Source organism: Nematocida ausubeli (assembly GCF_000738915.1).
Source record: "Nematocida ausubeli strain ERTm6 chromosome Unknown supercont2.1, whole genome shotgun sequence".
NCBI lineage: Eukaryota > Fungi > Microsporidia > Nematocida > Nematocida ausubeli.
In genome coordinates this window covers 276,561-289,221 of record NW_026515634.1, presented here as the reverse complement: position 1 = coordinate 289,221, position 12,661 = coordinate 276,561, and the positions used below count along the sequence as shown (strand labels likewise).

The window sequence follows — 12,661 nt, the reverse complement described above, 5'->3', positions numbered from 1 at the left end:
CTGCTTTGCATACTCGCTCCGCTACCGCCACTAGTTACAGCTGTTTGCTTTGATGACGAACTCGCTTCAGATTTCTTTGAGCTCGCGCTCTGGCTACTGCTTTGCATGCTTGCGCTATGACTAGCTGCAGCTGCTTGGCTTGATGAAGGTGCGGATCTTTGAGCAGATGCAGCTTTACTTTGCTGCATTCCTGTACTTTGACTTGATTGACTTGCTGATTGACTCGCGGTTTTACTTGAAGATTGACTTGCTGATGATGCCTGGTTTGCTTGATTTACCTGTTGGAGTTTAGCGCTCTTTTCAGATTTTGCTGAGAGATTTTGCCCTAACTGATTTATCTGATTTATTTTCTGTTGACTTGCTGTTGATGCTTGGCTTGATGATTTTTGACTTGCTGACTGACTTGCTGTTGATGCTTGGCTTGATGATTTTTGACTCGCTGCCTGACTTGCTGTTGATGCCTGACTCGCTGTTTGACTTGCTGCTGCTTTGTTTGCTGTTGATTTTTGACTGACTGCCTGGCTTTTTGTTGCTGCTTGGCTTGCTGCCTGGCTTGCTGTTGATGCTTGACTCGCTGACTGACTTGCTGTTGATTTTTGGTTTGCTGCCTGGCTTGCTGCTTGATTACTGGAAGCCTGCGGGGTTTGCACACCCATTGAAAGTTTTGTCTCCTTAGCGCTCTGGTGTTCTTTAGAGCTTGCACTTGAGGTAAACTCCTGTTTTCCATTGTTGTTTGTCACCTGCTCTTGACTGTTTGCTTGTTTGTTATGCTGTGTATTTTTTTCTGTTGCGTTGGCGCTTGTATACACACCATTCGTCATCTGACTGTTCATGGTTTTTTCACTACTACTGTTTTGTTCGCTTTGAGATGTTGTTTTAGTCATGGTTGCGCCATTTGGCATGTTTTGGCTTGAAAATTTACTAAATATGTCATCTGTACTTGGAAACGCACTTCCTGCTATTGCTTTCTGCTTGCATAGACCATATAATATTAAATATAATAAATACTTTTCGACTTTCATAGCATGCTTGTGTGCTTCTCTATATATGCGTTATTTTTTGCAGAACTTTGATGCTTACATAATCACTTTACAGCGCATGGGTTTCAGATAGTAAAATAGACCAATCAGATAGCCTACTTTACAACAGACGTTTTTTGTGATTTTGATCTTAGAATAGACGAGTCATATTACAGATATAATTTTTTTGCCAAAAAAGCAGTCCAAAGAAGTTTTCAACAGTACAAGCAAATAAATGCATTTAGCTGGTCTTAGTATCCAGCCATTTATTCTTTTTGGTTTTAGAAAAAAAAATACACTTTTTAAAAGCATTTAAATTTATGAATGTTTTAGTAAGCTTTAAATTTTAAATGTTTCCAGCTAAGAAAACTAAAGATGGAAAATTATTTGAAATTTCGAGTAGAGCCACTGGCAGCATAAAATAAAAAAGCCATGCTTAAGCGCATTATTTAGCTGAAAACTAAAGAGCTATAGCCAGAACAATATAATAAACTATAAAGAGAAAACGCATATAAAATATCTCTATATACATAATATTTGTTCCTTAGAAGTTACTAGTCATATATGAGTTTGTCTCAAATTAAAAATTGTTAGTTCTTCAGATGCAAGGTTTACTATTTATTGATTTTTGAATATTCATAGATCCTTTATTCCAAAGTTGATCTAACTGTATAATATACCCCCAATGTATGACTCTTAGGTAGGTAATTACTTAATATAACAATATAATCTAAATAAGTAAGAGCAGAGTCATGATAAGTACATGCCATAGTCGGAATGTTCTTTAGGACCCTTTGAAAATAGTTTAGCAACTGCGTTAAATCCATTTTCTATATGTGAAGATGCCGAAAAAGCCCAGTTTTTGGCAGTGTGTTTTCCTTTACTAGTAGGAATACTCATTGCCTATTTCGGGTTCATTGTCTGGCGACACACTCTGTGATTCTTCGTTATACGAAGGATTTGATGGGTTTTTGCTGTTATAATCTGCTGAAGGCCCCAAATCATGGTCATGAACATCTCCTTGGCCATGTTCATGCTTATGGTCATGTTTGTGGTCATCTCCCAGGCCATGTTTGTGGTCATGATCGTGCTTATGATCATGTTTATGGTCATCTCCCTGGCCATGCTTATGATCATGCTTATGGTCATGTTTAGGGGCTTTATCCTCTGGTTTATTCCCATGGACAGATTTGCTGCTATTTGCACAACCAGAACCCGAACTCGAACCCGAACCACACAAACTTTTATTTTTATCTTCCTGTAAACAAGATGGTTTATAACCGCAGTTTCCTTGTTGTAAAACAGGTCTACTGCAATTTTCCTTATAACAGCATTCTATATTCATTGGTGATTGGTTTTGGGCACAACCGCTTATATTGTTTTTATTACAGGGCATACCCATACTAGATTTAATGTTTTTCAGCCCACATAATACTACAAAAAAAGTTACAACTCTATACTTCTGCATATAATTAATTAGAATATTCGTCTATATATATGTGAAAATATCTAATTCGCTAAGGAGAATCAAAATAGAAAATTGCAATAAACACCAATAGAAGCTTAAAGGGGTGAATTATCGGTGATATAATACCCCTGGTTTCCCTTAGTCATGTGATTATACTTACTATTGAGCAAATAATTTGCATATTAAGAAAACAGAAAGAGAATTGGCTAAATACAGATCTGAAGTATAACCCTTATTTTCAGCAAACCACCTATAAAGAAGATTGCAGAGTAGTGCACTTTAAAAACATGCAAGAATCCGTTTAAGTACATGTGCTTATTACAATATTTGCACTTCACATAAGTTCTAGAAAATAATTAGCACAAATAATTACAGCTTTGTCTGTAGGCTATGTATGCTTTGCCTCCTATACAGTGCTTTTATTGTGAGGAACTGCACATGCTCTTTCTGAGTATTTTAAAGAATATCTAGATAGGATTCATTCCCATATGTGCGTATCAGTCCAGTGGTTGCGCTTTTAAAGATGTGAAGTGTGTTATTGACAACAGTTGCTAAAACTGCCTGTAAGCCAGAAATAAGCAAATCACTATAGTATTGCAGCATAAATATTTTTTAAAAAATAGTGAGTGCAGAATCCAGCAGACATCTGAATAGGTGTACTGTTGTCGACTAGAAAACTAAAGACAAAAATTTATTTAAAACTACTACTATATATAGAGCCACTAGAGACATGTACTATTAATTAGAAAATTAGCTCAAAGAATATTTATTTTACCACATAAGCTAAATTAGAAGATTTCTACTATTTTCGCACTATATAAACCTATTCCTTATTAAACTCATTTTCTGCTAATAATTTTGTTTATTTCTAATTACTTGTATAGAGTACATATTGATTACAAGCTAGACAGATTTATTCTTCCAAGAAATAAAAAGTAGTTACATGATGTATCAGTAGATAAAGAAAGAATTTATGCTATAGTGCAAATATTCAGAAAGATCCATCTATTTTCTATAGTACAGTTCAGATTTGGGCTTTCTTTAAAAATAATGTAGTATATAAATATTTCTATATGCAGAATAATAAATAATATGTGCTTAGTGCGCAAATAAGATAATAATAGCCTGATATGACTTATAGACACGAAGAAATCTTGCCATTCTTAAGAATGGTATTTTATTTTATTTTGCTAATGTATGGAAGTGCCAGAATAATTAGCAGATAATATCTGAGTGGCACCATGCCGCTTATTTTTACGCAATCTCAGTCTTTTTAAGCACATGCACAGTTTGTTATACAAAGCACATGAATTATAAATTTTAGAGAGGCTTTTGGGATATTCTATCTTTAGATAGAAGTTCTATCAAATACTACTGCAGCACTATGGGGTTTCTGCGCGTATATATTAAAGAAGAATTTATGTACACTGTCTTTCAGAAGTTGAGAGTGAATGCCAGAGAATATTGTATATACTTTTTACGCATGGAAATACAACCTGAATGTTCTCGTTCGTAGCAATAAATGTAAAAATAAAGTTTACAAACAAAGATGCCATTGAAGCCAGCAGCAGAGTATCTCTTTTCAGACCAGCTTATTTTCACAGAGGGACCAGTATTTATTACATATAGCACGGAAGAAAAATATACATACGTGAAAATATACAGATATCCAAATTTACACCTGCACACCTCTATGTTTCACTCATCCATTTCTAAGAGTGATATATGCATTACGCTAAACAAAGAGACATACGACCTTGAAATATTCAACAAGCAGCATAAAGAAGAACACATATATAGCGTAAGCGATCTGATGGAGCTTTTTGAAGAGCCTTTGCAGGAAAGAGGTGTGTCTGTTCGAAGTGATGCACAAAGTAAAGGAAAGTGCACTCCTGCAGTGTACATACATGGTCAAAAGGTATTCACCATTGGTCATGGGGATGCTGAGGGGTTCTACTACTGCGCACAGGAAATGAAGCTGTACACATACATTCCTGAGAGCTCAGCGATTATTGAGTACCTACTCTTTAGTGTTGAAAGAATATACCCAAGAGGATTTTGTTTTCTATATCCAGACCGAGCATTGGTGTATCTTCCAGAGAGAAAGTACACACTTTCAATTGAGTATGCGCCTAGCTCAATAATTTCTTTGTTCTATGACAAAAAGGCTCTGCGGCATGTTCTTTCTTTCCACGATCTGATTATGTACAGAAATCAGTTTAAAAAGTATCCAGACGGGTTCACTCCATCAAGAATCTGGGCTAAACACGCGTACACATATCTATTCTCGGCAACAACTGGGCAGCTGCTTGTTCTGAACTCAAGCTTTGAGATAGAATTTGACATGACAGCAGCAAATGTGTTTGTAACAGAGGAGCATGTATTTATCTCAAAAAAGGAGAATACAATTGCGCATTACACAAAAACCTTTAAGTTTGCATTCATCTTGCCGGGCCTTATACTTTCCAAAGGAGTTGTTGCTATAGAGGTTGTGCAAGAGAAAGTAATTATATTTTCGCAGGAGAATATTGTCAAGCAAACCACACCCCTTTTCTCGCTATTTATAACAGAGGTAAATATAAGCACAAAGGAAATAAAAAAGCTCACTGCAATTCCACATAAAGGGATGGAAACCCAATGCATAAACCAGATTACTGATTTTACTCTAGAAGAAAAGGTAGAAAAACCATACATCACAACAGGCATTCAGGTTACATCAGCTGCAAAAAAGAACAGCCTTTATCTGGTATTTGGTGTATCCTCAAGCAGTGTGTTTATCTTTTGGGAGCACGGGATGGTGGTTGTTCCTCTAGTGCGTATTGAAAGGCCATTTTCCTATGCAGAGAGCTCTAAGAAGCAGGCTGCTGAATCGGCAGGGCTGCCCTTCTGGATAGACCCTGATACAGGCACTCTCTACACTGTAAAAGAGAATCTTGTGAAGGAATCAATCTTCCCTATTTTGCTGCTTCTGTGTCTCTCAAAGGCGCTTCCATTTTCTTTGGTATTTGGCTTATTCTCAGAAACACCAGAGTACAAAACAAGTGTAGAGCGGGCTTTGTTCTACTTTCTGCACAATGAAGAGATAGAGATGGCCATTGACCTGATAGATGCAGTTAAAACGCATGCAATGGGGACATACGAGGAGATAGTTTCAACCATGGTGCGGCTTCTTGATGAGAGGAATACCTGCAAGCTGTATAGCTTGATAGATCGCACGGAGGTTCGGCAATTTCTGTGCGCAGACTCTCTAAGTAGGCTGCTTGTGCAGGACTTTAGTCTGTTTGAGAGATTTCTGGACAGCACAATTGCTCAAAGAAAAGAGCACTTGATCTACCACTTCATTGAGTTTGTATCTAAAGTGGAGGATGCTGATTTGCATGCACAAATATTGCATAATTTGCTTAAACACACCATGCTGTATCTGTCTGGAATGCTTCTCTCTAAAATAGAGAATTTGCCTGTCAGTGGGAAAATAGACTCTGAGAGCCTAGTTGTCGCATATAGAAAAACAAACAGCATAATAGAGCAGATTAAAGATGTACAGAATCCAGCAGATGTTATACAGGACATATTCACAGGAAAAGACTCTCTTCTAACATCAATGGTTGCAGAAAAGCTTTACATGCTTGAAAGCATTCCTTAAATAGCAAGACTGCATGCCCCGCAAAATAGCAGTATTAACTGAGTTAGCAGTACCAGAGTGTGTATAGTCTATTTCCAGCACAGCCAACCTATGTTTTTAGTGAAAGTGTGCCTATATATTTGCAAAATGCATGCTCGCACGTATTTTTCATTGTATGCTTATTCGTATTGCTTATAAGGAAGACTTTTATAGCTTGAATGACAAATAGTTCTGTACACATTAGAATGAATACATTATGCTGTTAATTCATCCTCACAAAACACCAGCTTAAAACAAGAACTCTGCATAAGATGAGAGGTTTTAGCTTAAGCCATGGATGCTGCAAGAAAAGCAAACCTTTACAGAAGCAGGTATCATGCGGAATATTTGAACTAGAAGTTGTCTTCTGGATATGTGGATTTGCTGCATGTGCAAAGAAGTGCAAGCTTGGTATATGAGCCATGCTGTTGAGTGCAGAGCATAGTTTGGCTGAATGCTGTTCAGTACTTATTATGGTGGATTTATTAAATTTATCTTCTTTGTGCTTTTCCGTTTGTTCTCTTTCCACTAAACAGATGCATGGGCCTTTCAGTAAGGTGTACTCTGTCTCGGTCATCTCTTCTTCCTCTAAGCTTCTTGTCTTTAATGTGCTTGTCACTGCGGGCCAGGCGTCTTTCTTCATCCTTTGTAAGTGGGACAATTCTTGTCTGGGCTGGCTTCAGCCTCTCTGCCATTGGGTCATCTATCTCCATTGGAGGAGCTGCTGAGCTCTCTCTTGCAATTGCATCTCTCTTCTTGCAAAGAGCAGTTGTCTTCATGCGCTGTGGAAGGCTTTCTCTCTCTCTGTCCAGACCCTTCAGTCTCTTGAGAATCTTTGAGTTCATAATTCTCTGCTTCTTATCGCACTCTGACTTATCCAGCAGAGCGTATTCCTTGTTATACACCTCCTGCATGTAGTAGTCCTCCTCTTCCTCCAGCTTCTGGAGCTTGGCTTCTATATCTATGTCAACATAGTCTGCAATGTTCTTTCCGTTAAATATCTCTGGAATTGGGTTGTACTTCCACTCATCTCTTATAAAGTACTGCGCATTCAAGTCCGAGAAGAACTTGATTCCCTGCTCCTCTGCCTTTTTTCTTAGATCGCTCTGTGTGAACTCTCTCTGTCCAAACTCCTCAGTCTGCATAACTCTCTTGTACTCTGGGTCAATCTTTGGCTTTTTAATATCCAGGAATATCCTGAAGTCCTCCAGCCGCTTCTCCTGCATCTTCAGCTCCACTCTGTGGGTAAGAAGGTGCTCGCATGCTGTGTTCTTTGCAAGATCAACGTTGCACTCCTCAAGCGAAGATATCTCCACACTTGGGCAGTCTCCTATCAGATCTCTCACCAGAGCCTGTCTTTCGCTGTCCAGCTCTGCAAACTTCTTGACATCAGACTTGCTTAGCACAAACACCACAGGCTTTCCCTCAAACAGAGGAGAAAGACTCCTAAAAAGACCAACCTGCATCTCTACCGAGTATCCGCATGTTTCGCTGATATCTATAAAGTACAGAATTGCTGCACGCAGGTGGGCAAGTGCTGTCACACTTTGCATTTCAATAGTGTTCATGTCTTCAATGGGGTGGTCCAGGACACCAGGCGTGTCAATTATCTGCCATCGAAGGTACTTGTAGTCAAAGTGCCCGACATATAGATTTCTTGTGGTGAAGGCATATGGCTGCACATCAACCTTTGCACGGCTGACTGTGTTCATAAAGCTGCTTTTTCCCACATTTGGGTATCCGCAGATCAAGAGAGTACGCGTGGTTGGATCAATGTCTGGCATGCGCATGATGCTTTGTCTGACTTCCTCAAGATACACAAGAGTCTTAGACAGCTTCTTGGCCATCGTGGACATCTTACCCAGAGCAGCTCTTTTCAGCTGCTTGCATCTGTATAAAGAGTCTCCGTACTTGATCAGCTTTGTGTACTCCTTCTCTGTTCGGGCAATGGAGGATGCAACTGTCTTAATGTGGCCCAGCGCCATCTTGTAGTGGTCTCTGTCGTACAGCACGTTTATCAGATCTGAAGTGAAGGGGTGCGCCTCGTCAACACGTGGGAAAGAGTTAATAATGTCGTTTAGCTTGTCCACGTACATAGAGGAGGTAAACTTCACCTTCCGTGTGTAGAACTCTCTAATTCTTCCAATTTGGTAGTGTTTATGTATTTCGGTGGGGGTTCTTCTGTTTGTTCGAGAGAGACATGTGTCTATAAGCACTTCTGCTGTGGGCACAGTGGCTATGCTCTTCATATAAAAAATTTGCAACACAACGTATTTTATTTAAGTTTGCTGCCATGCAAGTGCAAACATAAGCATGTCTTCGCTGTTTTATTCTTCTGTTCACGCTAACAGGCTGGACTATATACCTCTCTTTTCATAGAAGATGCAAAGGCCTGGGAGAAAAAGAATAAACAGGGATGCATAGCACTTTATAGTTTATGCAGGCTTTACTTAGGAATTAGATGAAGGTGTACTTTAAACTAGATGCATGCTTTCTTAAGATATCTTGTTTGGACTAGAGTGATCTCTGCTTTCTATGCCAAATATTTATAGCACTTTTGCCTAAATGTGTCTTATGGGCACATGTTCATATTTACAAAAAGTATTCAGAACTTTATATTCTTTAAAAGTCTTCGAGTGAAGTCTATGCTTAGATAACTCAATGAGTGCCCAAGCCCAGTATGCCAAGGAATAGTAAATGGCTACTTACAAAATACGCTACTTTCTACTCTTCCGCTTAGACACACAGCACACTCAATGTATCTGGTTGGTATATAAAACATGTTTATTATAGTATTTTAGACAGAACACTTTGTATCTCTGAAGATCCTAGGTCTGCTTTTAGTAGACCCTCCATGCACATGCATTTAATTGCATGAGACCACGGCTCATCCTTTCCCGTGTATATTTTGTAAATGGGTATGGATGCATCAACACCCTTTGGGTTTTCATCTTCTTTTTTGTTGAGCATGTATATAATGAGGTCTCTGCTGGAAAGAGTCCATGTGTCTTTGAGACTCTCAAAGGAGTCTGCCCCTGGAAGGTCCACAAGCACCGCAGCGCGCCCTAATAATTCCTTAGACGGATCGACAGATGGAATCGTCCGAATGCCCTCCTTGTTTTTATTGGAAAGAGCTAAAAATAGCCGGGTCTTTCCTGTGCCCTTCTTTCCAATTATAACAATTTGCCTTCTTTTCTTTGGCGGCTGTCTAAAGGCCAGCACAGCTGCAAGTAAGGCCACTATGCAAACAACAATGGCTATAAATATGCTATTCATTATTTTTTGTAAAATAAAAACATAAAAGATCACCAGAGCTGTGCATATTCTCCTATTGGTCAGATTTTTGCTTAAATTCGGAGTTTCTTTAAAAGAAAAATGAGCATTGCAGACTGCATTGTGCAGACAAAAAATTGTCTAGTTTACTATTTTTTTGGAAAGAAAATAAAGATATGTCTATGCGGGCCCTCCAGATCTGGAAAAACATCCTTTTATAAAGCCTTCACAGATAGAAAGGTTTTGAAAAAAGAGCCTGTAACAATTGGCTCTCGCATGCTGCACTTCACAAAGAATGGAATTCGGGGAACCTTCTTTGACATAGGCGGGGCTGCAGAGTACAGCAACCTTCGAGATTTTAGCTACCGAAACTCGAATGCGCTTATTTTCTTTGTAGATTCATCCAACCCACAGAGCTTTGTTGACGCAAAGTCAATGCTGCAGGGGCTTCTTAATAAAAACAAGCGAAAGAAGCTTCCCATTCTCATCCTGTGCACACACAACGACATAGATGGGTTTACAAGCTGCCAGGACATTGCGCTGCAGCTGAGCTTGGACTCTTTTCTGGGGAAAGACATATCGTGCTACTCGATCTCTTCACTAACACTGTCTAACTTTGCAGCTGTGGAGGAGTGGATTGTAAGGCATGCAAAGTAGAGGACACACAGGAGAAGAGTGGCTAATGTGCTAGATAGGCTGCCTATGGACAAATAAAGTGTAATTTTAGTTTTAAATTAATGACAGGCTTGCATGTATTCAATTGAAGGAGTATATTTATATCAAATTAAGAATATATATATGATTTGCGTTCTGTAAGAGAGTGCTAGAAGAGAAGAGGTGGGCCCAGAAGGCCTTTTTAATCTTAGCCGAATAGAACGTCTGCAAAATAAATAAATATTTGAATCTCTATAAGCAAGTCCGTCCGCATTGTTTACAATAACATAGACATGTTCATAGAAAGCATGAATCAGCCGATAACCAATTGGCTTAATCTTAACTATGCGCCATGCAAAGACAACTCAATTCCGCGATGCATTATCTATCAGCACTACTGCAATGACTTCAAGGAGAAGGGGATTGAGCCGCTGAATACCGCCATGTTTGGAAAGGTAATTAAGATGGCATTTCCTTTTATTCGCAGTAGACGGCTTGGAAACCGCGGAAACTCAAAGTACCACTACTTTGGGGTGGCAGTCAAGGGCTCAGGCGCTCTTAGCGTAGACAAAGAAACTCTTTCCGAAAAGCTCTTTGTGAAGAACTATGGAAAGATGCACAAGGACGCCCTGGACTTTTTTCTTGAGTACAACTATATGAAGGGGTACCAGGAGATGAAGCATTTCTGGTCGGAAAACATGGGAAGTTTCACCACTAGCCGGTACATAGAAAAAATGTGCTGCATGATTGAAAGAGAGTTCTTTGGCATGCTGCTGTCAAAGGCAATAGCCACAGACTCTATTCTCGATCTAAATAGAGAGGTCACCCACGAGAGCATTGCCTTCATGAAGACCTCCGCCAAAACAATTATTCTCATGTGCCGGCAGATGGCTCCCTTGGCGGGCACCCGGGGAATGCTTCTCAGAATTGACTGCTATAAGCAATATGCAGCTGTTCTCAACAGCGTTGGAAATATCCAGACGTCTGTGAATATACTGAAGGCGAAGTACGCGATGCGGACAGATCTCCAGGAGTGCAAAACCTTCTTCTCCAGAGGAATCTGTGTGGTGCACGAAAGTATCTCGCTGGAGAAAAGCGCCTTAATCCACACGTGTGCAGGCAGTCTTGTTTCTCTTTTCATTGCGTCTGGCTCGTTTGATGAGTTTCTGGGGGATGTGGACAGCCATGTTACAGGCATTCTGTATAGAAAGGAGAAGATTCCGCAGGATCTGGTCATTCTCTATTTTGCAGGGCTTCTTCAGGAGTGCATAGTGGCTGGCATTCCGTGCACAGAGTTTCTGGCGGTTCTTCTAAACTTCTTTTCAGAGCACTTTACGCTTGTAAATAGCACACTGTGTGAACTTTCTCTGAAGAGGCAGGATGCTCCCCCGCCTTCTGTAGTATCCGACATAACCACAGAGGAAAAGTCTTTTGTTTCGCAGATTATAAAGCAAGATTAATTCAATCATTTAAATAAAGACAAATTTGATTATCTTTTATCAATGGTAGTGGGGCTTATAGTTAGGCTGGAGCTCTTGCCAAAGAAAGTGCTAAACTGCCACATCATCAGTACAACAAAGGCAGTTCTGCAGAACGGCGGGAAAATATCTTTTGTTACCTTTACTGTGTCATCAATTTCTCCAACTGAGGAGCAAAATATCTTTTCTTCTATATCTATTGGGCATGTAATAAGCATCCAGGGACATGCAAAGACCCCAAAAGCAGAGCACATATTTGCATGCGTGCGGAATGTAAAAATACTGAACCCGCTGTATGTGCCTGCCCCTGTGTTTGAGCCTAGCACAACATGCTTCTTTTCATACACCTCTATCAAGAAAAGAAAGAACAAAGTAGTTCCTGCCATAGTGCTTGTTGTGAAGCTCGTATGCCCAAAGAACCGATGCGTGGTGCACTGCGTTGACGCGCACAACAGATATTTTAAGCTCACACTTCTATCCGATAGACACATTATAAAACACCTAGACATTATTTTACTGTCAAATATAAAAGTGAATCTCACAAACCGGACAGTACAGGCTCTTAGTGCCTCAAATATTGAAGTAAACACGCCAGTTGCCGACAAACGAATTAATGCAATCCGTAAAAAGCTAGAAATGCAAAGGGTTACTATCAAGTCAGTTGACGAGATAGACAAAATAAAAAAGGACTGCTCTATTATTCTGGATGGGAGAATCTTTCGCATCTCCAGAGAAAAAAACAGCATACACATCTTCAACTCAAAAGGCGGTATAAGTGTCACACTAGACGAAGAGGCCTATGTGCACCTCACCAGCAGAATAATGAATATGCATGCGCTTAAAAGCAAAGAAGAGCTCTACGGCTCCCTTGAGTTCTGCAAGGTGCGCCTTACTGCAGACGTTGTCTTCCTAGACAACACTTCATCTATTCATAATGTGACCATCACACCCATTCTCTAGATGGATAAACAAGTGTGTATGTGTATGGAATAAATACTGCATGTATTATTTTTCTTACAGCTGTTCTGCTTTTTAAAGTCTCTCTTCTGCGATATGAAATTATCAAAAAATCTTTGAGTATGAGTGTCAATCCAGAAGGCCATCATGT

At 39.6% G+C, this 12,661-nt stretch overlaps 8 protein-coding genes across 8 annotated transcripts; 4 read left to right on the top strand and 4 right to left on the bottom strand.

Annotated features, from left to right (window-relative positions):
- Positions 1 to 1,022, bottom strand: NESG_00186 (uncharacterized protein; the record flags this gene model as incomplete). Its single annotated transcript, XM_053047841.1, has 1 exon — positions 1 to 1,022. A coding segment is annotated over one exon (1,022 nt), but the record flags the coding sequence as incomplete, so codon positions are not given.
- An 880-nt stretch (positions 1,023 to 1,902) lies between these two features.
- Positions 1,903 to 2,487, bottom strand: NESG_00185 (uncharacterized protein; the record flags this gene model as incomplete). The annotated part of the gene is made up of 1 exon (XM_053047840.1): positions 1,903 to 2,487. The coding sequence occupies one exon, from the start codon at positions 2,485 to 2,487 to the stop codon at positions 1,903 to 1,905; it is 585 nt and encodes a 194-aa protein (XP_052905665.1).
- A 1,549-nt stretch (positions 2,488 to 4,036) lies between these two features.
- NESG_00184 (uncharacterized protein) lies at positions 4,037 to 6,130 on the top strand (the record flags this gene model as incomplete). The annotated part of the gene is made up of 1 exon (XM_053047839.1): positions 4,037 to 6,130. One exon carries the CDS (start codon positions 4,037 to 4,039, stop codon positions 6,128 to 6,130), a length of 2,094 nt encoding a protein of 697 aa, XP_052905664.1.
- Positions 6,131 to 6,639: 509 nt separating this feature from the next.
- On the bottom strand, positions 6,640 to 8,397 carry NESG_00183 (uncharacterized protein; the record flags this gene model as incomplete). Its single annotated transcript, XM_053047838.1, has 1 exon — positions 6,640 to 8,397. One exon carries the CDS (start codon positions 8,395 to 8,397, stop codon positions 6,640 to 6,642), a length of 1,758 nt encoding a protein of 585 aa, XP_052905663.1.
- A 538-nt stretch (positions 8,398 to 8,935) lies between these two features.
- On the bottom strand, positions 8,936 to 9,424 carry NESG_00182 (uncharacterized protein; the record flags this gene model as incomplete). The annotated part of the gene is made up of 1 exon (XM_053047837.1): positions 8,936 to 9,424. The coding sequence occupies one exon, from the start codon at positions 9,422 to 9,424 to the stop codon at positions 8,936 to 8,938; it is 489 nt and encodes a 162-aa protein (XP_052905662.1).
- Positions 9,425 to 9,523: 99 nt separating this feature from the next.
- On the top strand, positions 9,524 to 10,078 carry NESG_00181 (uncharacterized protein; the record flags this gene model as incomplete). The annotated part of the gene is made up of 1 exon (XM_053047836.1): positions 9,524 to 10,078. One exon carries the CDS (start codon positions 9,524 to 9,526, stop codon positions 10,076 to 10,078), a length of 555 nt encoding a protein of 184 aa, XP_052905661.1.
- A 290-nt stretch (positions 10,079 to 10,368) lies between these two features.
- On the top strand, positions 10,369 to 11,535 carry NESG_00180 (uncharacterized protein; the record flags this gene model as incomplete). Its single annotated transcript, XM_053047835.1, has 1 exon — positions 10,369 to 11,535. The coding sequence occupies one exon, from the start codon at positions 10,369 to 10,371 to the stop codon at positions 11,533 to 11,535; it is 1,167 nt and encodes a 388-aa protein (XP_052905660.1).
- Positions 11,536 to 11,577: 42 nt separating this feature from the next.
- Positions 11,578 to 12,513, top strand: NESG_00179 (uncharacterized protein; the record flags this gene model as incomplete). The annotated part of the gene is made up of 1 exon (XM_053047834.1): positions 11,578 to 12,513. One exon carries the CDS (start codon positions 11,578 to 11,580, stop codon positions 12,511 to 12,513), a length of 936 nt encoding a protein of 311 aa, XP_052905659.1.
- Between the last annotated feature and the right edge of the window lie 148 nt (positions 12,514 to 12,661).